The sequence below is a fragment of the Hyaena hyaena genome, unplaced genomic scaffold (genome assembly GCF_003009895.1).
Source record: "Hyaena hyaena isolate Hyena2069 unplaced genomic scaffold, ASM300989v1 scaffold_267, whole genome shotgun sequence".
In the NCBI taxonomy this organism is placed as follows: Eukaryota; Metazoa; Chordata; class Mammalia; order Carnivora; family Hyaenidae; genus Hyaena; species Hyaena hyaena.
In genome coordinates, this window is record NW_024080903.1 from 2,034,617 (window position 1) to 2,061,807 (window position 27,191).

The 27,191-nt window shown below is 44.2% G+C and overlaps 1 protein-coding gene across 1 annotated transcript; it reads left to right on the top strand.

The window, feature by feature from the left end:
* The first annotated feature begins 864 nt into the window (after positions 1-864).
* On the top strand, positions 865-26,858 carry ADNP2 (ADNP homeobox 2). Its single transcript, XM_039245846.1, has 4 exons — positions 865-915; positions 9,185-9,305; positions 16,770-16,859; positions 22,146-26,858. Exons 2-4 carry the CDS (start codon positions 9,198-9,200, stop codon positions 25,389-25,391), a joined length of 3,444 nt encoding a protein of 1,147 aa, XP_039101777.1. The 5' UTR covers positions 865-915; positions 9,185-9,197; the 3' UTR covers positions 25,392-26,858.
* Positions 26,859-27,191: the final 333 nt, after the last annotated feature.

Sequence of the window (27,191 nt, forward strand, 5' to 3'; positions counted from 1 at the left end):
GAGAAATATAATATTATTGCTTCACAATTAAAATCTGGGCAAAAGTGAACTTTTAGGGCAATTAAGAGTTTTTACAAATGTATGCAATTAACCTCTTCACTGCACGACATATAATAGCCCTAACTTAAAAACCAAAATTCTCAAGAAAAAGTGTGACAATTTTCTCAGAAAAGAATGATGAGTTCAGGAGACCCCATCCAGCCAGTTCACCAAGATGTGTCAATTTCAAGGGCACACTTGTCGAAGTTCTGATAGCCCAAGTTCTGTTCTCCAATGGCAGGACAAGACTGTCCTCACGGCTGGTTTCCTATTGGCTCTGAGATGTGGGCGGGGCCACCCATTCCAGCTACTGTCACTAGCTCCACCTCCATTCCATGCAAATGAAGTCAAGGCTCTGGTGAGCACACGTGACCGGTCACGTGGTTGACGACACCCTCGCCCCACCCCCTTTTAATGACGTCACCACCTACTCAAACTCTCTCGAGAGTTTGCAGAGATGCTAGTGAGAGGCTGGCAGGCCAGCCCACTGTGGCAGGAAGGGGGGGAGGGGCAGGGGCTCCAACAGGGGACCCCCCACTCCCACTCCCACTCCAGAGCCTCCAGTTCAGCCTTAGGCAGGGGCCCCAAGGGTCCTATGGGGCAGTGTCCAGGGGTCCCATGCACACTCTCCTCTCATTGGCTGGCTGTACTGGCATGCAAATGAGGGCGCGCGTCACTTCCGGAGGCAAATCGAGCGCCATTTTCTCTTTCTGGCCGTGCTGGGAGGAGGGGACGGGGTCGCGCGGGGGTGGGCGCGCGCCGAGGCGGGGGTCCCGCCGCGCGGGGCGGAGGCGGGCGCGGGCGCGGGGCCCCGGCGGGCCGCGGCGGCGCAGCGAGAAGCGGCGGGGGACGCAGCGGCGCTCCTGGCGCCCAGCGGTAGGTACGACCCCGGCCCAGCCCCGCGGCGACGCCCCCGGCCCTGCCCGGCCCAAGCCCGCGGAGTCCCGACGGCGGCCGCGGCCCCGCCCCGCCCCGCCCACAGCCCGCGGCCCGGGGCCGCCTCACGAATCCCGCGACGTTCTCTGGGCGCGGGGTTCGCGGCCCAGACGGCGCCCGTCATCCCTCCGCGTCACGTGGGGGTCGGGGGTGGACGGCGGGGGGCGGGCGCGGGCTATGGGGGTCGGGGGCGTGAGGGGCGGAGCGGGCGGAGCGGAGCCGAGGGGCGCGCGGGCTGGGGAGTAGTGAGGGCGGCCCCCGCGGGCGCGCCTCCCCGCAGCGCCGCGTCCCCGAGCCTTGCCCCGGAGCCTCTTCTCTGAGCAGGCGGGAGCGGCAGCTAACGTCGTACAAGCGGCTGCGGCCGCCCCGAGGTTCGCCCTGGGGCGCTTTTCCCCCGGCGGGGAAGACTGTTGGAGGAGCCGCCGAACCGCGACGGCCAATCCCTTCGCCCCGGAGCTTTGGACGTGAATGGCGGTGATGGATATGCAGATGCTGACAATAAAATTGTAACTTTCCGAGTGCCCCCGCTGCCCGCGTCGACAGAGCTTGTGTCTGCAAGATTTCTCCTAACATTTGGCCTTGGAACGTCAAGAAATTATAACTGACAATTCCGATAGTGCGCAGTTGCATCATCGTAGTTGAATATTTTAAGTGTCTTCTTTGCATTTGAGAGGAAGGCTTGCTAGAATGCGGTTAACGCTGGTTATAATGGAATAGAACCGGCAGCCCCGGCCTCTGGGGTCCGCGAGGAGCCGCGGAGCGAGCGGGTGCCGGTGGGCCGGGGTTCACCCAGGTCTGGGGGAGGCTGCACACAACGGGGGTGGGGGGGCGGGACCGCGTGTAAAAGTGAAGGTTGTGAAAAGTGCAGGCTCCTCTTTGGTCCGAGGTAAGTGATGTAGGTGTGACTGACTTAGAGCGATGGCTGGAGGGTTGGCGGTTTTATGATCGAACTTTGATACTTCGGTTGGAGCTGGGACTGCAGAGCCGGTGGTCTTTACGCGTGGAAGGGGAAGGGTTGCTGCTCTGGGAGACGGACAGGAGGGGGGGAACCCGTTGACTTGTCTGTCGGAGAGGCGGCAAGACCGTGAAGGCTGGATGTAGGCTTAGCGGTTGGTCATGGGAGACCGGCAGAGCTGTGGCAAGACTTTTACCCGGAGGGATCCTGGGACATATTTTAGATTTGTGCCGGGTGTGCGGTGTCCCCATGGTGAGTGTACCCGGGTTTGGCGTGTCCCCTTGGTTGAATGTACCAGGTTTGGCGTGTCCCCTTGGTTGAATGTACCAGGTTTGGCGTGTCCCCTTGGTGAGTGCACTCAAGTTTGGAGTGTCCCCTTGGTTGAGCGTACCAGGTTTGGGGTGTCCCCTTGGTTGAGCGTACCAGGCTTGGCGTGTCCCCTTGGTGAACGCACCCAGGTGTGGTATGGGTGTAAGTTCCCAGTGTTCCTGCCATGCCGCCCTCTGGCTGTCACCCATCTGTTAGGTTAGAGTGTTGCCTGTGGAGTTGGGCCGGGATCTGCCTGCGCTGGAACCCAGACCTTCTGAACCTCGCTTTCATGTAGGGCACAAGTATTGCATATGATTTAAGTTGCTTAAAAAGAAGTCCTGTATTATTCCAGTGGTTGGTACATTTCATTAGATTTTTGAAGTTGGACAGTAGCAAACACATTGCTTATGTTTGGTGCTTTTCTTGTGTTAACTCACTCATCCTCACAAATGCTTCAGAAGTAGCTTGTACTCTGTGTTTTACACATGGTCACCTGAGGCCCAGAGATTAAGTAATTTGTCAGAGATTTTAAAGAATATATACACACACACTTTTTAATGTTTATTTATTTTGAGAGAGAGAACAAGCAAGCAGGGGAGGGATAAAGAGAGAGGGGGAGAGAGAGAGAATCCCAAGCAGGCTCTGCTCTGTGAGCGCAGAGCCCAACGTGGGGCTCAAACCCATGAATGTTGAGATCATGACCTGAGCTGAAATCGAGTCAGAGGCTTAACTGATTGAGCCCCCCAGGCGCCCCCAATTCCAGAATCCTTGCTGGTGAGACCATTGTGTAGTGTTGCCTCGTGTGAAATCCCTTTGGAACTTAGATTTACATGAACTCTAAAGTTCTCTGGCTTAAAAAGTAGCATCTATTACCTGAATGACTGTTTTTTGGAGTGTTATTTTTTTCCAGAATGGAATGTACTTAAATGATCAAGGTACTAAAAAAGCAACAAAAGAAACCCTATAAATGCCTCTTTGGGAAATAGTATTTTCTTGTGCACGTCAGTGGGAGTTTTGGTAGGTCCATGTGTACCACACGCTGACATTGAAGGTAATTTACGGTGAATGGAGATTGATGGATTAGTGCAGCCTCATCAGTTTTCTGTTTCCTAATGGCGAAGGATTTAATGTGCTGGTTTTGGGGGGAACCACAGTAACAGTGGTGCGGGAATGGGGACGCTTACATTTGAGAATAAAAAGTTCTTATTCTCCAGATTCTAGGAAGAAGACTGACAGTTCCTTGGTCTCACTCCCAAGCCTTGAACAATTAACTACAGGGCCTGTTTAAACCCTGCCCCATCACTGATGGCCTCATTTCAGTATCCTCCTCCTCAGAGCTAGGGTCCCCAGCAGCCCCCAGGAAGCAGCCTGTGATAATCGGCCAGTCCCTAAACTAGTGCTGCTGAAAGGCCACCGGGTCCTGTATGCCATGCTTCTCAAAACCCTCGAAGAAGACCACCGCTTACTCTGTAAGGCCATACTTCTTTGCAAGCAGTAAAGTTAGTGTCCTCGTTTCAAATACATGGGGATGATGGCTTTCATCGTGGACAGTTCTAATCAACAGCCAGCTCTGGGGAAGGAAGAAGCCAGAGGTAGAGAGGATAACGGAGCTCTAGGGGAGATGGAAGCGAGTCTGATAGTTGAGTGGAAAGCATCTCACAATTTTGGCTGAGGCTTGCTCTGGCCAGAGAAGCCAGGGTGGGCTCTACAGTGACCTTGTGTTTAGTTTTTAGGAGCACCATCATGAGGTTCTTGACAGCTCCTCTGAGGTGAGGCTTCTGAAAGCCAGAACCCAATTCAGTGCATTTCATTTTTAATAATTTTATTATTTTACTGTATTTCTTATGATTCACTATCCTTCCTTCAGTTATCAAGTACTAAATGATCCTTCAGTCTCTCCTTTGGAGCCTAAGATACACTTTTGACATAGATAATGGAATTTGGAAAACTCATTCCAAATTAGCTTCTGAAAAACTTTGTGTTTCCTTTGTGCCCACCCTGAATTCCTCCCTCTTACGTGTTAACCCTTCCTTCCCACCAAACCCGCTCATTTGATTCCAGTCTACCTTTTTGGTTTTACTTATCTTTTGCCAAATATATTCAGACTTTTCCCTTTACCTCAATCATTTTACAATGCTGATCTATTCACCTAGACCGTCTTGGGCTCCAGTTCTAACCCTCTGTAACCTTTTTGAACCTTTAGAGTACTTTCTGCATGTCTTATGATTCTTACCCTGTTTTATTTAATCTCTTGTTCATTTGTTGTGAACATTTGCTGTATATTACACTCTGTGATAGGCCCCAGACATGCGAATAAAACATGATTCCTACTCTGAAGAAGTTCAGTCTAGTAGGAGACATAGATAAATAGAGAATTGCAACATGGTGCATGCAATAAGTGTAAACTTGGAGGGGCACCAGGCTTATGGTGGGGGAAGAGGGGTTACAAGAGGGGTGTAAGAGTGGAATTGCGGACTCAGAAATTGTGATTTAAAATCTTTAGATATAGGGACACCTGGGCAGCTCTGTCGGTTGAGCATCCAACTTCGCCTGAGGTCCTTGTCCATGGGTTCCAGCCCTGCATCAGGCTCCTCTGACAGCTCAGAGCCTGGAGCCTACTTTGGATCCTGTGTCTCCCTCTCTCTGCCCCTCCCCCGCTTGCGCTCTGTCTCTCTCTCTCTCTCAAAAAAAAAAAAAAAAGATAAATGAAATTAATTAATTAAGTCGTTAAACAAAATTTTTTAAATCTTGAGATATGACCAAATTGCCCTCTATACAGGTAAAAATTATGATTTGTGTACTTACTTCTACTACCAGTAGATATTGTCGATCTTTAAAAGTTATTCTGATAATAAAAAAATTTGCATTTGTTATTTTACCTGGTGTTCTTTAACTTGAATTTGACTCAATTTTTAGCTTTGATACGTTGCACATTAAAAAAATCTTTTTTAATTTTTTTAAGTTTATTTTTTTTAACGTTTCTTTTTTTATTTTTGAGAGAGAGAGATAGCATGAGCAGGGGAGGGTCAGAAAGAGAGGGAGGCACAAAATCCGAAGCAGACTCCAGGCTCTGAGCTAGCTGTCAGCACAGAGCCCGACGTGGGGCTCGAACCCACGAACCATGGGATCTTGACTGAGTGAAGTCGGATGCTTAACCGAGTGAGCCACACAGGTCCCCCTATATATTTATTTTTGAAAGACAGAATAAGAGAGAATCCCAAGCAGGGTCTGCACTTATGGTGCAGAGGCTTAATTCTATAAACTGAGATCATGACCTGAGCCAAAATCAAGAGTTTGGATGCTTCACTGACTGAACCACCTAGGCGCTCCCCCCAAAATTTTTAAATAGTTGCAGATTTATACAAAGTTGCAAGTACAATACAAAGAACTTTTTTTCCCTGAAATATTTGAAAGTAAGTTCCCAAACAAGATGCCACAGTAAGCTAAATGCAGTTTCCTGCAATTAAAGTATTCTCCGGCATATCCAGAATACAGCCATCAGCATTAGGAAATAAATACATTATTACCCTTGAACCCTCAGATCCCATGGAAGTTTTGCCAGCACTCCAGTAGCATTTCTAGTAAAAGTTAGACTTGCCCACTGTATTTACTTATTTTTAGTCCCTTTCAGTGCGAACAATTTCAGTGGGAAATGGTATTTAGTTTTTCTTCCATTATTTTTGTTTTAAGTGTATAATTCATGTAGAGTTGTACAGCTCTCACCACAACCTGATGATGGTACATTCTGGCACTCCAGTAATCTGCTCCCACTCCCAGCCAGCTGTGGTCTACCTTCATCTCTGTAGAGTCATCTCTTCTAAATATTCCACATAAGTGGAGTCAGCGTGAGGACCTTTGTACCTGGCTTCTTTCACTTAGCATGTTTTTGAGATTTATTCCTATAGTGACATGCATCAGTACTTAGTTTTTAATGCCAAGTAGGTTACATTTTGTTTATCCATTTACCGTTTTGTGGACATTTAAATTGTTTCCGCAGTTTGGCTGTTATGAGTAGTGCTACCTTGTGTGGTCTGGACACTTTTGATAACTGCAGGCTATTTTGTACAGTATCTCTTAATTCAGGCTAAGAAGTCTACCAGACTTCTGTGAATTACTCTTGGTTATTATCAAGTAATGTTGAGGAAGCTGCTTGGAAATCATGGACATATCCCATTCCTGGGTGGTGCCTGAGTGACTCAGTCAGTTGAGCGTCTGACTTCCGCTCAGGTCATGATCTTGTGGTTTGTGGGTTCGAGCCCCGCATTGGGCTCTGTGCTGACAGCCATCTCAGAGCCTGGAGCCTGTTTCAGATTCTGTATCTCCCTCTCTCTCTGACCCTCCCCTGCTCATGCTGTCTCTACCTCAGAAATAAATAAAACATTAAAAAATTTATTAAAAAAAAAAAAAAAAGAATACCATTCCTGATCAGAGTTTCAGTGTATTTATTTATATCACCATGGACTTAAATTTATGTTCTGGTGGATTATTTTAGTCACTGTTGCTGTATACCAAATCACCTCAAAACTTCATAGGATGAAACATTTTATTAAAACTCAACAATTTGAATCCAGAGTTCAGGCAGGAGCAGGGGAGACGGCTTGTTTGATTCTTTATCTGGGAAGACTCTAAGGCCGGGGTGACTTGATAGCCAGGTGTCTGGAACTCTGTCTTCACTCACATGTCTGGTGGCTGATGTTGGAGCATTTCCGTGTAGTCTCTCCACGTGGGCTAGTTGAGCTTCCTCACGATGTGGTGTCTAGATGTCAAGAGTGATGGTTCCTAGAGAGCAGGCGGGAGTGTGTGGCATTTTGATGCTCTAGTCTTGGAAGTCGCATGGCATCACTCCTGCCGTACTTCATTGGGTGAGGCAGCCACAGAAAGGTTCAAAGGCATCTATGCCCCACTAACGAGGAGGACCGTCAGGATCATGTTTTCAAACAGCATGTGTGATGGGAGATGGTGTTGCATTGTCTTTGGAAAGTTCAGTGGCACAGGTTGTAATCTGTTAGTGTCATTTATTGGGTGCCCAAATTGTCCCCTAGTTGGGTTGTGGGGACTTGTTTAAGCTGAACTTCTTTTGAGTCTTTTGACATGTCTCATCATTCTTTGAGCAACTTCCTTATTTTCTGGTACTGTTCTGGTACAGAACAATCATGGCTCATCTTATCTTTTCCATGCTCCAGCCCTGGAATCAGCCATTTCTCTAAGGAGTCCTGGTTCTTTTTAATGGAAAGTTCTATTTAGAAAGTAAGAGTTGGGTCTTAGGAGTGCTCACTGCTCCTGGAGTGTGTAACTGCTTCTAGGCTCTCTTAGTGACAAAGCTATGGAATATATACACACACATTTACAACTATACTTAGTTTTTCTTTATGTATATATTAAAAACACTAAGGTCACACCTGTACTTCCTTTTCTGGTCAAGTACCACAGGGTTTAGTTTAATTTTATGCCTTTTCAGATACTTTAAAAATTAGCTTTATGGAGGGGCGCCTGTGTGGCTCAGTTGGTTAAGCGTCCAACTTGTGAGTTCAAGCCCTGTGTTGGGCTCTTGCTGTTAGCAAGGGCCTGCTTCAGATCCTCTATCTGCCCCCACCCCTCCTCCGCCCCTCTTGTTCTCTCTCTCAAAAATAAAAAAATAAACATTAAAACAATAGCTTTATAGAAATGTAATTTATATACCATACAATTCACCTGTTTAAAGTGAATAATTCACTGGCGTCCAGTATATTCACAGAGTTGTGCAGACATCACCATGTTGGATTTTGAGAACATTGTCCTTGTTCTGCAGCCATCGCCTGATAGTCCTCCGCGGCCCTAGGCAACCAGCATTCTACTTTCTGTCTCTATAAATTTGTTCTGGACACTTGATAAGAACAGAATCATGTAACATGTGGTCCTCCATGTCTGGCTTCTTTTACTTAGCGTAATGTTCCTCAGGGATAATCCACATCATAGCACGTGTCAGTATTTTATTTCATTTTATGGCCAAATATTTCATTGTATGGACATACCACGTTTTATTTGTCCGTTCATCAGTTGATGGACATGTGGGTTGTTTCTACTTTGGGCTGTTATAAATGCTGCCCCCCGTGAACATCTGTGAACAGGTTTTTGTTTGGATGCATGTTTTTAATTTCTCTTGGGTGGAATTGATGGTTCATACGATACCTATATATTTAATCTTTTGAGGAGATGCCAGACTGTTTTCCCAATTGGCTACACCATTTTACATGATTATGGGAGGTATGGTATGGGAGATCCGGTGCTCCACATCCTTTCCAACACCGAGTTTTTCATTTTTAAGAAATTCTAGCCATTTTAGTAGGTGTAAAGTTACATATTTCATTGTGGTTTTGAGTTTCATTTCCCACAGCTAATGTTATTTAGCATCTTCTCATGTGCTTAATGGCTATTTGCATATTATCTTTGGAGAAATATTCAGATATTTTGTCCATTTTTAAGTTGGGTTATTTGTCTTTTAGTTTTTATGAGTTTTTTTCTTTATATATTCTGGATATAAGTTCCTTCTCAGAAATATGATTTGCAAATGTTCCCTCCTATTTTTGTGAATTCTCTTTTTACTTTTTTGATGATTTCCTTTGAGGTGTAAAAGTGTTTTATTTTGATGAAGTCCAACTTTTTCTAGTTAGTGGTTTTTGGTGTCGTACCTAAGGATCCATTGCCAAATCCAAAGTCATGAAGACTTATGCCTGTTTTCTTTTGAGATTTAAAGTTTAAGCTCTTAACATGAAGGTGTATGATCCATTTTGAGTTGATTTTTGTGTCTGGTGGAAAGAAAGGGTCCAGCTTCATTTTTTGGGATGTGGATATGTAGGTGTCCTAGCATAATTTATTGAAAATTACTCTGTTCTTAGCGTTTTACCAACTCTGTTAAGAATGTAGATGTAGATACAGGTACTCAGTTTTGTTTTCTTTCTTTTTAAGGAAAAATTCAAAAATGTTTCAAATTCCTGTGGAAAATCTTGACAACATCAGGAAGGTACGAAAGAAGGTGAAAGGCATTCTTGTGGATATTGGGCTCGACAGCTGCAAGGAGTTGCTGAAGGTAAGAGCACCGAAGGCAGATGCAGAAAAGACAGTGGTGTTAGAGGGTGGCTTCTGGAGGGAGATTTGAACTGGGAGTTTTTGAGGAATGGATAAGAGTCTTCAAGATGGAAATTGCTAGTAATTCAAATGACTGCATGAGCACATCATTAGTTCCTATTTATGTCTTTCTGACATAAAGTGAGCTACTTTAAGCTGCTCAAGTTTTTAAAGTCACTTTTAGGTGGGCCTTTTTATTGTCATTAATTATCAAATATATTTGTTTTTGATCTTGAAGGGAAAGTATTGAATTATTATTTTAGCAAAAGAACACCCTTCCTAACTTAATTTCCCACTATTGTTGGAGTAATTACCAAATGGGGATTCGTACATGATATGATAGAGTTTTTCTGATTTGTGAATTTAATATATGCAGTCTTAACAAAAGTTTAAAAATTAAAATCACAGTCACATACGCTGATAAGTTATGTTCTTGTATAATTTTTCCTTTCTTACAACTTGAGAATATATGGCTGACATATATACTAAAGAAATAAATACTGTTAAATAAGGTTTGGTGTGTATTTGTAAAGCCATTGGTAATTGTATGCATGTTTTATTCATAACTAACAAAACAAGACCGTGTCTACTTTGGATTTTTTTTTTTTAAATGTTTTATTTATTTCTAGGAGAGAGAGAGAGAGAGAGACAGCGTGAGCAGGGGAGGGTCAGAGAGAGAGGGAGTCACAGACTGAAACAGGCTCCAGGCTCTGAGCTGGCAGTCAGCACAGAGCCCGACGCGGGGCTCGAACCCACGAACCGTGAGATCATGACCTAAGCGAAAGCCGGACGCTTAACCGACTAAGCCACCCAGGCGCCCCTACTTTGGATTTTTTTAAATTTGTGAACAGTTCGATTCACAGTATTGACCTGGGAGATGTTCAGTTTCTTAATGTTCAAATCTCAGACTTTCAGCCAGATTGGTTTATTTATTAAAAGTTGGTCTAATACTGAAAGACTAGTAAATTACCAGGGTCCTCATTATGGCTGCAATTGATTGTTGCTCTCAAGTAGACAAATACTAATTTCTGAAGGATCCCAGATAATTCTCCATTCAAACATTACTATCTCAGAGTATCTCATTACTTCTCAAATGCTGCCTTCTCCTCTATTCTCTGTTGTGTTACCTGCTCTGCTTTGCTCAAATCTCATGGTACCTGATGTTATTTATTATCTGTCTCCCCTGCTTGAATGTAAGAAGACAAGAACCTCCTTGTTTCATTTATCCACTGTGGTAACTGTGACCAGAATTGTGATCTGGCGCTCACATGCACACACGTATATATTTTTTTAACAGATATTTTTTGAATGAATGAATGAAAGTAAAACTCCCAAGTATAGCAGTACTTTTAATAACAGACTGTGATGGAAAATCCATTTGGAAATACAAGGATGGGGGGGATACTGAAGTCGAAGCCTTTGGTAGATACTACTGCTCAGTAACAGTCTTAAAGTGAGAGAATTTTCAAGAGTTCTTTGCATCTCTGTTTATAAGTCATATTTTATGCATGAGGAAGAAAGCAAGGTAATTATCTGGAGACGAGATTAGAAGGCCGATAGTAGACATAGTCCATTGTTAACAGATAAGTCTTTTAAAGTTCCTAGACCCAATTCCAGGGTGCCTGGGTGGTCATTGGTTGAGTGTCCGACTGTTAATTTTAGTTCAGGTCATGATCCCAGGTAGTGGGATTGAGCCCTGCATCAGGCTCTGCACTGAGCATGGAGCCTGTTTAAGGTTCTCTGTCTCTCCCCTCCTCTTCCCTTCCCTCCTCTACCCTCCCCTCCTCTTCCCTCCCTCCTCTTCCCTCCCCTCCTCTTCCCTCCCCTCCTCTTCCCTCCCCTCCTCTTCCCTTCCTTTCTCCCTCTCTCTCCCTCCTCCCCCTCTCTCCTCTGTCCCTCCTCCATTTTTTCTCTTTCTCTAAAATTAAAAACAATAATCACGTTTGCATACTCAATTACAATGTGGGTGTGTAGGGGGGTTCCCCCACCCTCATATAACACAAGTGTTTTGGTTTCCCACATGTGGAAGCTCTCTGAAGAGGGAAATAAAATTTTTATAGTCATGACTGATTAAGTCATTGGCTAATCCAACCTCCAGGCCCTCTCACCTCCCTAGAAGCTGGGCTGGTCGTCCTGGGAACCAGCTGCACCTTTTGGGGGGGTTCTACAAGTCAACTTCGTTAATAACAAAATCTCCCCTGCACCTTTACAGCTTGGAAGCCTTTTCAGGAACTGTGAACAAAGACCAACTTTATCTGAGAAATATATACTTGATCATCCGAGTAACCTTATAAATCATTTCTTATAACTTTCTTATAAATCTTTTTATCACACTAAGTGTGTGTATTTAAGTAATGTTTGCAAAGAATGTACAGATAAGCTAAGAATACAAGTGTATGTGTATAGACACAGGATATTTCAGATGATAACACGTGGGTACCTCCTGCATTGTGGCTGGCATGTGTTTGATGCTCAAAAAACGGCCCTGAAGTGTAGTATCATCTTTTAGTAAATAGACTAAGAATGTTCTTGGAGCAGGAGTCAAGATACACACTTAACAGTAAGAGCGAGAAACAGGCAGAAAGATCACTTCTAGCTGGGGAGCCTTTATGGAGATAAGATTTGAAAAGTTTTCTTTGTTTTTAAAGACTGGGTAGGTTGGGGCGCCTGGGTGGCTTAGTCGGTTAAGCGTCCGACTTTCGCTTGGGTCATGATCTCGCGGTTCATGGGTTCGAGCCCCGCGTCGGGCTCTGTGCTGACTGCCAGCTCAGAGCCTGGAGCCTGTTTCAGTCTGTGACTCCCTCTCTGTCTGACCCTCCCCTGCTCATGCTGTCTCTCTCTCTCTCCTAGAAATAAATAAAACATTAAAAAATTTAAAAAAAAAATAAAAAAAATAAAGACTGGGTAGGATTGTATATAGGTTAGATTTGCGTATCCTACAGTTTTATGTAAATGAAATTATATGTGCTCCTGTGAATGATTCTTCTGTGTGGTTGCAGTACCCATTACATGGATGGGCTAGTTCACTGATCCTTTCTCCTAACGGTCGACACCTAGACTCCTCCTAGTTTTTGGTTATTATGAATAAGGTTCTTATGAATATTCTTGTAAAAGTATTTTTGTGGACATCTGTTTCTGGGCTTATTTGTTTAGTTTTATATACAACGGCCAGACCTTTACCCAGTGTAGTTGTGTGATTCCACAATCATGTTAATAGTGTGTGAGGGTTTCAGTTGTATTTTTAACATTTGGTGGTATTGAATTAAAAAAAATTCATAATAAAGTTTACAGTAGTGATAAGAATGTTCATTACGTTACCATGCAATGTGATGGTTAGCCCCATATATATATATTTTTTAATGTTTTATTCTAGGAGAGAGAGAGAGAGAGACAGTGTGAGCAGGGGAGGGTCAGAGAGAGAGGGAGACACAGAATCTGAAACAGTCTCCAGGCTCTGAACTGTCAGCACAGAGCCCGACGCGGGGCCCGAACCCACGAACTGCGAGATCATGACCTAAGCGAAAGTCGGACGCTTAACCGACTAAGCCACCCAGGCGCCCCTGGTTAGCCCCATATTTTAAGTTTACTTATTTATTTTGAGAGAGAGAGAGAGAGAGAGAGGGAGGGAATCCCAAGCAGGTTCTGCACTGTCTGCAGGGAGCCTGACGTGGGGCTTGAACTCACGAACTGCAGGATCGTGACCTGAGCCACCCAGGCACGTCACTTGGTTCTTTTTATATGTTGGATTGATTTGCAAAATTTTTCTTAAGGATTTTTACATCCGTGTTCATGAGTGATATGGTTTGTAGTTTTAATTTTTTCTAGTATCTTTGTCTAGTTTTGGTGTCAAGGTAATGCACTTGGGGAATGAGTTGGGAATTGTTTCTTCCTCCTTAAGAACTTTGTGTAGAATTGATAATATTTCTTCCATAAATGTTTAGTAGAATTCCCAAGAAAGCCATCTGGAGTTGGAGTCTTCTTTATGGTAAGGATTCTAACTATGAATTCATTTCTTGACTAGGTATCAGGTTATCATCTCTATTTGAGTGAGCTTTGGTAGTCCTTTTTTAAGGAATTTATCCATTTCAACTTATGTTGTCATAGTATTGACATAAAGTTGTTCATATAATTTCTTCTATGTAGGAGCTGTAGTGGTCTTGTTTTTTAGGTCTTTATTTTCTTAGTACTTAACACCATAAATTTCCCTTAAGAACATTGCTTTAGAAGTATCCTTCACATTTGCTTTACTGTGTTTCCACTTTGATTCAGTTTTAAAGTACTGTCTAATTTTGTTCATGATTTCTTCTTTGATCCATGAATTAAAAGGGTGTTGTTTAATTTCTAGAATTTGGGAATTTTCTAGATTATCTTTTGTTACATGTTTCTGTAAAATTTTGCTTTGGTTAGAGAACATACTTCATAATTATTTTAGTTCCTTTAAATGTATTGAGACCTAGGGCTCTGCACAAGCTCTGTCTTGGTAAGTGTTTCGTGTGTGTGCTGTTCCGGGGTTGAGAGGCCCGTCGGCGTGTGGTCAGGCGGTCCGTTGTGTTCGGGCCGCTGTGTCCTTCCTGAGTTTTGGGGATTTGTGATACCGCTCCTTTAGAGAAGAGGGGTTGTTGACGTCCCCAACCATATATTTGGATTTGGTTATTTCTCATTTCAATTCAGTTAGTTTTTGTCTCATGTACGTTCTCTTTCTAAAGTACATACATGTTTAGGATTGCTTTGTTCTGCTGATGAATTGGCCCTGCTATAAAGTGACTTTCTGTCCATGTTAATATTCTTTTCTCTCCCTGAAATCTACTTTGTTTGATGGTAATATGATTCCTCCAGCTTCCTTTTGATTAGTTATAGCATGACACATGTCTTTTCATCTTTTTACCTTTAACCTGTGTCTTTGTAAAGTGAAATATTTGGGGTGCCTGGGTGGCCTAGTCGGTTAAGCATACAACTCTTGATTTGGGCTCAGGTCATGATCTCACGATTTGTGAGTTGGAGCCCCAAGTTGGCTTTTTGCTGATAGTGCAAAGTCTGCTTGAGATTCTCTGTCTCTGTCCGTCTCTGCCCCTCCCCCACTTGTTCTCTCTCAAAAATAAACATTTAAAAAAATGTTCAAAGTGAAATTTGTGTAGATAGCATATAATTGGATCTTGTTCTTATTTACCCACTCTGATAGTCTGTGCCTCTTAATTAAAGTATTTAGACCAAGGGTAGGCAAACTATGATTTGTGGGCCAAGTGTGGCTTGCAACTATGTAAATAAACTTTCTTGGAACATAGCCATGCTTGTAGCCATAAGGCTACATAAGGCTGCCTTTGTGCATGACGGTGGCACTGAGTAATTGTGTGAGATCCTGCCTGGCTGGCAAAGCCCTAAATATTTATTATCTGGCCTTTACTTTAAAATAAAGTTTCCAGGTCTTATTCTTTAATGTGGTTAATGATCTGGTTGGGTTTAATTCTCCCGTGTGTCTCTTTCTTTTTACTTGTCTTTTCTGTGCCTTTCATTTTTATTCTTCCTCTGCTTTGTTTTGAATTCAGTGTTTTTTACTATTCTATTTTTTCTCCCATTATTGGCTTATTAGCTATAAGTTTTTGCTTACCTTTTTTAAAGTTTATTTATTTGAGAGAGAGAGAGAGAGCTCTCGAGCATGAGCAGAAGCAGGGGAGGGCAGAGAGAGAGAGGGAGAGAGAGAATCCCAAGCAGACTCCACACTGTTAGCACGGAGCCTTATGTGGGGCTTGACCAACTGAGCCACCCAAGTGCCTCTGTTTACCTTTCTAATATAATACTGCTCCACATATAAGAACCTTACAGTGGGTGTCTGGCCGGCTCAATTGGTAGACTATGCAACTCTTGATTTCAGGATTATGAGTTCTAGTCCCACATGGGGTGTAGAGATTACTTAATAACTAAAAATTAAAAGAAAAAAACCCCAATACTATGCTTTCATTTCCTGTTCTAGCCTTTGTGTTATTGTCGTTTTACTTGTATGTATGTTATAAACCTCAGAACACATTATTTCCAATTTAAATCTTTGTAATAATTTGCACTTTTCTCCAGTTCTGAATTGACTTGGTAAGCAGTGTATTGGCATATGTATACTTGAAGACAGTTATTATATTATCATCTGGCTTAACAAATCTTTTTTATATTAAAATAATATTTACTTATTATAAAAACAGCAATATAAACTAGGAAAGTTAGAAAATAGAGGTAATCATTTCTTTAGAAAATAAAATTAAAAATGCCACATTTCTGCCATTCAGGGATTACCACTAATGACATCATATTGTTTAGCCTTCTCTTTCTTTGTACGTACAAGTGTAAACACATACACATGTGAATAGTCTTTACTACTGTGAGCTCTTCTTGATTGTGCTTTTTTATTACTTTTTCAGTTACCTGCATCTTTCTGTGTTATTAAATGTTTGCCTTTCTTATCTAATACCCAGTCCATATTCCGATTTCTCCAGTTTTTCTCCAGATACGTTTTGCACTTGGTTTGTTTGACACGGGGTTGATGTGAACCCCATTGCATCTGGTTGCCAAGCTCTCACTGTCTCCTCACCCCCTTCTGTTGTGCTGGTCACACCCTAGTCCATGCTGTCCTCTCCATGGCTGACTCTGGTGTCCTTGGTCAGGCACACACTTGGAGCTCCCACTTGATACTCTCCCAAGAACCTCCCAAGTGCTTACCACTGACAGAAGACCGTGTTTGCTCATGGAGCTTCTCTTTTTAAAAAAACTATTGGTTGAGGGTGGGGGCGCAGGCACCTGGGTGGCTCAGCCGGTGAAGCGTCCGACTTCGGCTCAGGTCATGATCTCAGGGTTCGTGGGTTCAAGCCCCACTCACAGAGTCTTCTTCGGATCCTCGGTCCCTTCTCTCTTTGCCCCAGCCCCACCTTGCGCTCTCTGTCTCAAAATAAACTTTAAAAAAATATTCGTGGGAAATCTCATGTTTAATTCTTAATAAAATATAGTTTTTAACTAGAATTTAAAACTTAAATTTTTAGGGGCATCTGGGTGGCTCAGTCAGTTAAGCATCCGACTTGGGTTCAGGTCATGATCTTGCAGTTCATGAGTTCGAGCCCCGTGTCAGGCTCTGTGCTGACAGCTCGGCACCTGGAGCTGCTTCAGATTCTTTGTCTCCTACCTCTCTGCCCCTTCTCCGTTTGCTTTCTGTCTCTCTCAAAATTAATAAATATCAAAAAAATTTTTCAAAAGACCTTTAAAACTTTAATATTTAATTGGGTTATTTCAGCCTTTTCCTCTGTTCTTGTGCTTTATGGCTGCAGTTTGCTCCTGGGCTCCATTTTCATTTCACTTTCCCATGTGGATTTCTTAGGTGCTAAGTAATCCCTTCAGGTTATTTATCTTCTGAAATTGCTTAATGATCTCTCTTTTTCTCCCTTTTTAAAAGGACCTTAAAGGCTTTGATCCAGGAGAGAAGTACTTTGTTAACACATCATGGGGAGATATTTCTCTCTGGGAACCTTCTGGAAAGAAAGTGGTATGTATTTTTTATTTGATTTTTATGTTTCCTCAGAAGTTGGGGTAAGTGTCAGTTTAGTTTTGAGGAACATCACATGTGTTGGGATTGCTCGTTAGTGAGGGGGAGAGGTATAATGTAAGCATTCAGGGAAAGAGAAAGAAAAGGTGAAATGCCTTAGAACGTAGAATCATTGATGCCTTGAGAAGTTTCTGTATCTAAAGTTGATAAAGTAATGTAGTGAAACTATTATTTGTCCTTGATCATAAGATGACACTCATGTAAGAAGGGCCTTGGAATTCTAACTACTTTGAGTAAAAGTAAGTGTCATGACATTATGCATGATGAAGGTACACCTGGTTTCAGAAATTTAAAATTTAAAGCTTAAAATTTTAAAATATGTATCTTTTAGTTGAGGAACACGATTTATAATAATTTGAGACCTCAAACCCAAGCAGACTCAAGCTACATTCTCCTTATTAAAGTATTTGCTTCTGGAAAACCTTTCCTACTACCCAGCCATCCGTAACATTAGCACCTTCATCAGTATCAAGGTCAGCACGACCCAGATTTGACTTAACTGTCCCAGTCTCCATTTCCCTTTCCACGTTTGTCCAAGTCATATTGGCCTTGGACTTTTGGGTTTTTTTTTTCTTTTTAATAATTTTTTTAATGTTTCTTTTTGAGAGAGAGACCGAGCACAAACAGGGAAGGGGCAGTGAAAGCGGGAGACACAGACTCCAAAGCAGCCTCCAGGGTCTGGCTGTCAGCACAGAGCCCAATGCAGGGCTTGAACACACAAACTGCGAGATCATGACCTGAGCCAAAGTCGGACACTTAACCAACTGAGCTACCCAGTCGCCCTGAGACTTTTGACTTTAAATAAATTTTTCCTATTACTGATTGATCATTGTTCTGTCACAGTTTTCTTTATCGACATTACTGTTGTCAGCTGTTCACCTGAGTTCGACTCTTCTGCCTCTGTCTTGTGTCACACCTGTTGGTCTCCTGTCTTCCTTGAGCAGACACTCCCCCCTCTACATCAGACACAAGATGCCTGGAAACTGCTTCGATTTGGTTATTGTCCTCCTTGGAATAGCACATGGCTGTTCCGATACGCCTTGCTTCGAACCCCTTGACTTCATAAATCTTTTCTTACATCTCACTGATTTTTGTCTTCTGAATTCTCAGAAGATCCTGTAACGTAACCTGCAGTGTAATATATAATTACATGCTTTTCATCAAGAAACACTTTTTAAAAACCTGCTACAAAGTAGGTAAAACTTTTGGAGTGCCTAATACACAGAGATACAAATTAGAGTTTTCCTCAAGGAGTTTGTTTCTGTTGGGGTGAACAGGGTCTAGGCACAAAGTGTTAAATAGTAGAATTGGATTTGTTGGCTAGACAACATATTGAGAAAAACCGCTGCTGCCTGGTGTGGTAGAGACCGTGCTGTCTGCTGGCTCAGCACTTACTCCTGGTTGTCCCTAAGGTGGCAGAAATGTGCAGTCACGTGGACTGTGTGCCTTGGTCTTGAGCGGCTCAGAAAAAAGATTTGTTAGGGGCGCCTGGGTGGCTTAGTCGGTTAAGCTTCCGACTTTCGCTTGGGTCATGATCTCGCGGTTCGTGTTTTCGAGCCCCGCGTCGGGCTCTGTGCTGACTGCCAGCTCAGAGCCTGGAGCCTGTTTCGGGCTCTGTGTCTCCCTCTCTCTCTGACCGTCCCCTGCTCACGCTCTCTCTCTCTCTCCTAGAAATAAATAAAAAATATTAAAAAGAAAAAAAAAAAAAGAAAAAAGATTTGTTAGACATTTGGGTTTTGGGGACAGAGATGTGCTAAGGTTCTTCAGGTGACGGAGCTCAGTTAGTCTGGGACCTGAGGAAGCAGCCTGTCAGGGAGACGGTGCACTGTCCAGGGCTGGAGTCTCTGCCAGACCCAGGACGCCTCGCTGCAGCCCTCTGCGTCTGTCCTTGGTCGTTGCTCTTCCTCTGTTGCCAGTCGGGCCCAGGTCTCCACTCACTGTGTTCCCGAGGGATCACTCACCCTAGAGCTTTTGCTGGGGGCTTTTATGGGAACGTAGGCTTTCATTTCCCTTGGAGACGTGCCTAGGCTTGAGATTGCTGGATTGTGTGTGGTCATTAAGTACATATTTATCTTTATAACAAACTGCCACACTGTTTTCCAAAGTGGCTATACCATTTTGCTTTTCCCCTGTGATGCAGCGGTGGTGGGGAGGCAGATCTAGTTACTCTGCATGCAAGCTAGACTCGATTCTGTCTCATATATGGTGCTTATGGGTCTCTCTACTTATTTTCCATTTTACTGGGGTGTGGTGGTACTGTTTGTGGTTTTAGTTTGCATTTACCTGGTGACTAAAGATGTTGAGCATCTTTTCATGTGTATATTTGGCACCTGGATGCCTTCTTTGGTAATGTTAAAGTCTTTTGCCCATTTTCTAAAAATTGGGTTATTTTTCTTATTGGGACTTGAACATGTCTACAACATGTATTCTGGATACAAGTCCTTTATTAGGTATGAGGTTTGCAAGTATGGTCTCCTAGCCCATGGCTTGTCTTTCTATTTTTTGAAGTGTCTTTCTTTTTTTTTTTTTTTTAATGTTTATTCACTTTTGGCAGGGGGATGGGCAGAGAGAGAGGGAGACACAGAACTGAAGCAGGCTTCAGGCTTTGAGCTGTCAGCACAGAGCCCGACGTGGGGCGTGAACTCATGAACCATGAGGTCATGACCTGAGCCAAAGTGGGACGCTTAACCAACTGAGCCCCCAGGCGCCCGAACAGTGTCTTTCGTAGAGTAAAAGCTTTCTTACTTTAATGAAGTCCAGTTTTTTTATGGATTATGTTTTCATATTTAAGAAATCTTTCCCTACTCATTCCAACGATGAGTCTTTTTAAAATTTTAAAATGGAATCATTTTATGAAATCTTTTCCCTACTCATTCAACACTAACAGATAGTAAGTAATATGCAATTGTTAGTAATTTCTGTTGGCTCTTTCATTGAGTGTAATTTTCATTAACTAGTTGTTTTTTTTTTACTACACTACTTCATCAAGTATAAAACACACCATTTAAAAAAATGTATTATTAGGTCTCCTGGATGCCCCATGAGACCAAGCGACTCTTGATCTCAGGGTTTTAAGTTTGAGCCTCACATTGGGTGTGGAGATTACTTAAAAATAAAAAATTCTAGGGGCACCTGGGTGGCTGTCAGTGGAGTGTCCAACTCTTGATTTTGGCTCAGGTCATGATCCCCAGGTGGTGGGATTGAGCCTTGTGTCAGGCTTCAAACAGCGTGGATCCTGCTTGAGATTCTCTCTCTCTCTCTCTCTCTCTCTCTCTCTCTCTCTGTGTGTGTCTCTCTCTCTCTGCCCAGCCCCTGCTTGCACGTATGCGTGTTCTCTCTCAAAAATAAAAAAATAAAATATAAAAATAAAAAAAATCTAAAAAAATTGTATCAGTCAAGTATAGTTGACATAGAATGTTATATTAGTTTCAGATGTACAACAGTGATTCAACATGTCTATACATTTCTCAGTGCTCACCACGAAAAGTGTAGTCACTGTTAACATGCGTTATTACAAAATTATTGACTATGTTCTAAGACACACGATTTTTTAATGAACCGCTAAAAAAAAACCTAAAGCGATACTTAAACTGTGCTGTACTGTTGAACTGTTAGTTGTAAGGTGTATCCAGATTTCTGAGATAGTGAAATATGGGTTGTTTTTTAGTTTTTGGTCTGGGGTTGGCCGTCACCTTAGGTTTCTTCTGCAGGCTCTCAGAAATGGCAGAACCTGGGATTTTGCTAACTGCTGAGAAGGCAGTTCCATGTTGTTGAACATGTTTGGGTGATTTCTCTGACTTGTGAGAAGAGGGAAACCTGTATGAATAGGAGAGAGAGGGTGACAGAAGCTACAGAGTGTGTGTGCAGGGGCCATTGAGAACTCAGGCTTAGGAAGGGTGGGGTGACCTACCGCGGTGGCAAGAAGCAGTGTTGCAGAGAGATGTCACCCACAGCCAACGCTGGACCTCGCGTGAAGGTCCAGGCCTTACCTTCCTCCTTGGGGACACTAGGGCCAGGTGTTCCGTGGTTCAGCACCTCCAGGGTCTGCAGACTCACGAGACCAAAGACTTCATGGGTGTCAAACCTCCACAAGCCAGCAAATTTTTGGATGCATCGCTCAGGTGGCCAGCTCTCTTACACATGCCTGTTCTTACGCCTCAGGCCTATTGGGTTCACCTGTGTTTGCCCCAAAGAGAAGTTCTGCGTGGTTGGTCTGAGTTCTGGCCTGGAACTCGTTCAGGATTATCATAGCACTGAAGGAATAGCCTCTTTCCTTACAACTTGTCACATAGTGTGTTGGACACTTGCGTGTTGTAAGCACCGTTCATTTGGCTCCTACCTTCTCTAGGAGAGAGGGAAAGAACAGATAGTAATGATGGTGTAACAATTTTCTTTTTTTTTTTTTTAAATGTTTTTTTATTTATTTCTAGGAGAGAGAGAGAGAGACAGCGTGAGCAGGGGAGGTTCAGAGAGAGAGGGAGTCACAGACTGAAACAGGCTCCAGGCTCTGAGCTGGCAGTCAGCACAGAGCCTGACGCGGGGCTCGAACCCACGAACCGTGAGATCATGACCTAAGCGAAAGTCGGACGCTTAACCGACTAAGCCACCCAGGCGCCCCTACAATTTTCATGTTAGATTGTTTGCAGGTAAATTCTAGAGGTTTTAGAATTTGAAGTACAAACAACGTTGGAGCTATGGGAAATGGAGGGGAAAGGGAGAAACCAACTTCTCTCGCAGAGAACTGAGTGAGTTTCTTCTGCTGGAGTAAGGAGGTTGAGTTTTAGTTGATGGCCTGGAAGGGGTCAGTGAGCGACGTGCTGTGTGCGCCAGGGCCTGCGGGCACCGTCTGCAGCTGGGAATCGCTGCTACTTTTTTAGATGGTTGAGGAAAAGGAAATGAGTACTGTTGTGTGACATGAAAAGTCTATGAAATTTGAACTAGTGTCTGTAGTTTTATAGGCACAAAGCCATGCTCATTGACTTACATATTCTCTGCGGCACTTTGTGTGACAGTGGCAGCGCCAAGTAGTTGGCATAGAGGCAGTATTTACTCTCTGGCCCTTTAAGAAACAGCTTGTTCTGGTTTAGAAAAAACACATTCCCTGGGAGGTGACAGTGTTACATTTTCCAGCACATTAAAAGAAAAAGAATCATATACTTGTGAACTGTAGAAGGTGTAGCACCTGGTATTTTTATTAAAATATGCTTGACTTTTTTTTTTTAACAGAGATATCGAACAAAGCCGTACTGTTGTAGCCTCTGTAAATACTCTACAAAAGTGCTTACTTCATTCAAAAATCATTTACATCGCTACCATGAAGATGAAATTGATCAAGAGCTGGTGATCCCTTGCCCAAACTGTGTATTTTCCTCTCAACCCAAAGTTGTGGGAAGGCACTTCAGAATGTTTCATGCACCTGTCCGGAAAATCCAGAACTACACAGTGAATATTTTAGGTGAAACTAAGTCTTCTAGGAGCGATGTGATAAGTTTTACATGTTTAAAATGTAACTTTTCAAACACATTGTACTACAGTATGAAGAAGCATGTGCTGGTAGCCCATTTTCACTACTTAATTAACTCCTACTTTGGCCTGCGAACTGAGGAAACAGGTGAGCAGCCGAAAGCCGACGACATCCTTTCTACTGAGAAGATGCCACCATCTGACAAGTACTATTGTAAAAAGTGCAGCGCCAACGCCAGCAGCCAGGATGCTTTAATGTATCATATTTTGACGTCGGATATACACAGGGATTTGGAAAATAAGCTTAGATCCGTGATCTCAGAACATATTAAGAAGCCCGGACTTCTGAAGCAGATGCACATCGCTCCGAAGCCAGTGGCACCCTTGGCCATGCCCCCGAACAGCGGTGCTCCGGGCATCGCAGCCACACCCCCCTGCTTTCGTCTTGCCTTGCCGCAGAGCAGCCAGAGCCAGACCATCGTGCAGCCAGTGCAGGGCGCAGCCCAGCCAGTGACCGTGGCCTCGGGCACTTCTGGAAGCCTCACCCATTCTCCGCCTGCCGTTGCCCAGTCCCACGTGACCCTGGTCCCCAGTCCTCTGCCTGTGGGCCAGAGCAACCTCCCTCTGCCACCCTCGGCTCCCCAGCCTGTCTTTCTTTCCCATGGAGTCCCGCTCAGTCAGTCAGCAAATCCTGTGTTGCCCTTGAGTCAGCCAGTCGGACCCGTAAATAAGTCTATTGCAGCTGGTGTCCTCCCCATAAACCAGACCATCCGTCCAGGGGCTGTACCCCTCAGCCAGCCGGTCGGGCCCATAAACAGACCCGCTGGGCCTGGAGTCCTTCCTCCAGGAGTCAGTCCGTCTGTCACTCCCGGGGTTCTCCAGGCCGTCTCGCCGGGGGTGATTTCTGTGAGTCGGACAGTCCCACCAGGAGTCCTGCCTGCAGGCCAGATGACCCCTGCTGGGGTCATCCCTTCGGGACAGACAGCAACTTCTGGGGTGCTTCCTGCGGGCCAGATGGTCCAGTCAGGGGTTCTCCCTATTGGCCAGACGGCCCCGTCCGGGGTTCTCCCCGCTGGGCTGACGGCCCCGTCGCGGGTTCTGCCTGCGGGCCAGACGGTCCCGCTGCGGGTTCTGCCTGCGGGCCAGGTGGTGCCCCCGGGGCTCCTTTCTCCCAACCAGCCGGTCTCATCGAGCGTTCTCCCTGTGAACCAGGCTATGAGTTCCGGCGTTCTGCAGCTCAGTCAGCCCGTCGTGTCGGGAGTGCTCCCCGTGGGCCAGCCCGTGAGGCCCGGAGTCCTGCAGCTTAGCCAGTCTGTGAGCACCAGCGCCCTGCCTGCAAGTCAGCCACTTAGACCTGGCGCTGCTCAGAACACCACCTTCCTCACGTCAGGCTCTATTCTCAGACAGCTGATCCCTACAGGGAAGCAGGTGAATGGGATCCCCACGTACACGCTTGCGCCCGTGTCTGTCACTTTGCCTGTGCCTCCAGGCGGCGTCGCCACTGTCCCCCCGCCCCAGGTGCCCATCCAGCTCCTGCAGTCGGGCACGGCCGCGCAGATGGCCAGCTCCATGGCCAGCATGCCCTCTCCTCCAGTGGTGGTAAACGCCACGCAGAATGTGTTTGTTCAGGCCTCTCCATCTGTGGCAGAGGCCGGCCAGGCGCTCAAACAGGCGAAGCAGTGGAAAACCTGTCCAGTTTGCAACGAGCTCTTCCCTTCCAAAGTCTACCAGGTTCACATGGAGGTGGCTCATAAGCATAGTGAATCCAAATCTGCTGAAAAACTGGAGCCTGAAAAGCTGGCAGCATGTGCACCGTTTTTAAAGTGGATGAGAGAGAAAACGGTTCGCTGTCTCTCTTGTAAGTGCTTAGTGTCGGAGGAGGAGCTTATCCATCACTTGCTGATGCACGGCCTGGGGTGCCTGTTCTGTCCGTGCACTTTCCACGACATTAAAGGCCTTTCGGAGCACAGTAGGACTATGCACCGAGGGAAGAAGAAATTGCCTGTGGATTATAGTAACAAAGGTTTTCAGTTGGATATCGATGCTAATGGCAACCTGCTCTTTCCCCACCTTGACTTCATTACCATATTGCCAAAGGAGGAGCTGGGGGAGCGGGAAGTCTACTTGGCGATACTGGCGGGGATACACTCCAAGTCATTGGTGCCCGTGTACATAAAGGTGAGGCCCCAGACAGAGGGCACCTCTGGGAGCCCCAGCAAACAAGCACTCACTTGCCCCTTTTGCTTTGGCACCTTCGTGACGACTGAGGCATACGAGCTGCATTTGAAAGAGAGGCACCACATCACACCAACAGTCCATACAATTCTGAAGTCTCCGGCCTTCAAGTGCATCCACTGCTGTGGGGTCTACACGGGCAACATGACCCTGGCAGCCATTGCCATCCACCTGCTGCGCTGCAGGAGCGCCCCAAAGGACAGCAGCTCAGACCTCCAGACACAGCCTCGTCTGATCGAGAACAGCGAGCTGCTCTTTGTGAACGGGGAGGTGGTCCATGACTCCAGTTTTCCTGTCAAGAGGAAGCTGCCTGATGGCCACTTGGGGACAGAAGACCAGAGGGACGTGGAGGAGCGGCCCCTAGTCATAAATACCGACGGAGCCCCGGCTCCTGAGAAGGTGACAAGTGCAGTGCCTTTTAAGAGACAGAGGAATGAAGTCAGGACCGAGGGGCCACTGGGTAGTGAAGACGCTCTTCAAATTTTAGCATTAAAACCCAAAAAATACGAAGACCGTTCGTATGAAGAAAAAAAGCAATTTCTTAGAGATTATTTCCACAAGAGACCATATCCTAGTAAAAAGGAAATAGAACTTCTTTCCTCGCTCTTGTGGGTATGGAAAATTGATGTGGCTTCATTTTTTGGAAAAAGAAGATATATTTGCATGAAAGCAATAAAAAATCACAAGCCTTCTGTACTTTTAGGCTTTGACATGTCTGAACTTAAAAATGTTAAACACAGGTTGAACTTTGAGTATGAGCCACAAAACTTGTAAAAAAAAAAAAAGTTAGGAAATCTAAAGTACTAGATAATTAGTTTTTTCAATTGAGATTTTAAAAAAATGTTATTTTCTTCACTGTATGTTGAACTAATCAATTTCAGTGGTCTTTATGCTGCTCTTTAGATTTATTTCAGGTGCTCAGAAAGACTTCTATATAAAAGAAGTGAATAGTTGTTTCAGATTTATTGTTTCCTGCAGTTTGATTTTGTAACAATTATTTTTAGTTTTTCCCTGTCATGTAAATTAAATCCTTGGATCTTTCATGCACGTCTTGTTTCCCAGTAGTGTCAGTATTGTAGGATGAAAACTGAAATCTATATGTGTTTTCATTTAAGGAAATTTCAGCTTGTTTCAGAATGCCTGATTAACTGCATTGACCTCCCTCAATTAGCTTCTTGTGTAGCAGCAAATGACAAGCATCAGTGCTGACAGAGGTGAGCACACACCCTGCGTGTACAGTTCCCTAAGGATGCACTGCATTAACTTCCGCTGTTTCTTCTTCGTTGCAAGGTACTTGCTTACTAGGTTATGATTTTGACTTACATTTCTTCAAGTTTGTCCTAGCAGCTGTCTTTTATTACAACTCATAGAAAACCAAATGTTTTCCTTTGTTAAAAATATACTGAAGCTGAAGCCTGCTATTTAGCTCGTTAAGAGTTATTTTCAAATAAAGCAATTTTGTAGGTGCAGAAACCCTTTTCAGTGTAGACTTCTTCCCTTTTTGATATGGTGGTAAGTCATTTCCCCATTCAAAAGTAAGACAATAAATTTTTAGTGCCTTTAGAATAAATGCTGAACACACACACGAATTTGCTTCCTCACCTGACTGTTCATGAATCAGTGAAAGGGAAGGACCATGTTACTCAGGAATAACATTTTTACCCCTGAGTGTGGATACTAACTGGAATGTAGGCATAGGTTTTTAGGGGACAAAGCAAAATGAGTAGAGCAAGAGCTGTCTCCATGTTGGTACATTACGTCTCTGATGGTTTCCTAGAAGTGAACATATTTGTTCTGGGGAAATGGGCTTTCTGTAGCCCAGTTGTCTGGGTTAATGGGATGGGGTATTGCTGAAGAACTCCACTGTATTACTGTCCTTTGGACAGTTGAACCTCCAGGGTTTTTTTCTGCACACAGAATAACTAAAAGCACCAGAATCAGCAATGGAGACCGGCCAGTTTTGACCTTAAGTCGTATTCCTGGCGATACACAGCAGAGGCACCTGTCCAGCGCACTCAGAGGCCATGACAGTCTCTGGGAAAGAAGATAAAGTTACTCTATGGATTTTAAAAAACAGAATACTTGCATGTAATTGCTATAATGTGCATTTTTGAGGCAATTGTGAAACTGGTCTGTGATTGTTGGTATACTCTGTTGTAAATCCAAAAAGAGCTTGTTGAAGTTTATTTTTTTTTTAACCTATTGTTTCAGAGTGTCTATTTTGAATTAAAATTTGTTATACCACTGCAAACAGAGCTGTTTAATTCTTTCAACAGTTATGTCAACAGTTATGTCACTGTGACTCAGTAATCATCTAAATGTAGAAATAGATACCACATTTATTTGCTAAAAAACACTACTTGTCACTGTGAAAGTAGGTCAGGATAACCCAAAAGAGCTAGTTACCAGTGTCCCCACAGTTGATGTGGTGAGATCTTCTTGACACGTCTGTAATGTTGGCCTCCACTGTCAAAGCGGATATTGGGTGGCAGGCTTGTACTGAGGCCACGTTGGTGACTGTCAGTGTGGTGGAGGCCAGGTCTGGAGGTGTCGACAGCAGCAGTTTGCTATGTG

Bases quoted from the DNA above. Each gene is read 5' to 3' on its own strand.
- ADNP2 (XM_039245846.1), top strand. From the start codon at position 9,198: ATGTTTCAAATTCCTGTGGAAAATCTTGACAACATCAGGAAGGTACGA. The intron at 9,306-16,769 runs GTAAGAGCACCG...CCTTTTTAAAAG, and splicing joins GCTGCAAGGAGTTGCTGAAG to GACCTTAAAGGCTTTGATCC. The intron at 16,860-22,145 runs GTATGTATTTTT...TTTTTTTAACAG, and splicing joins AACCTTCTGGAAAGAAAGTG to AGATATCGAACAAAGCCGTA.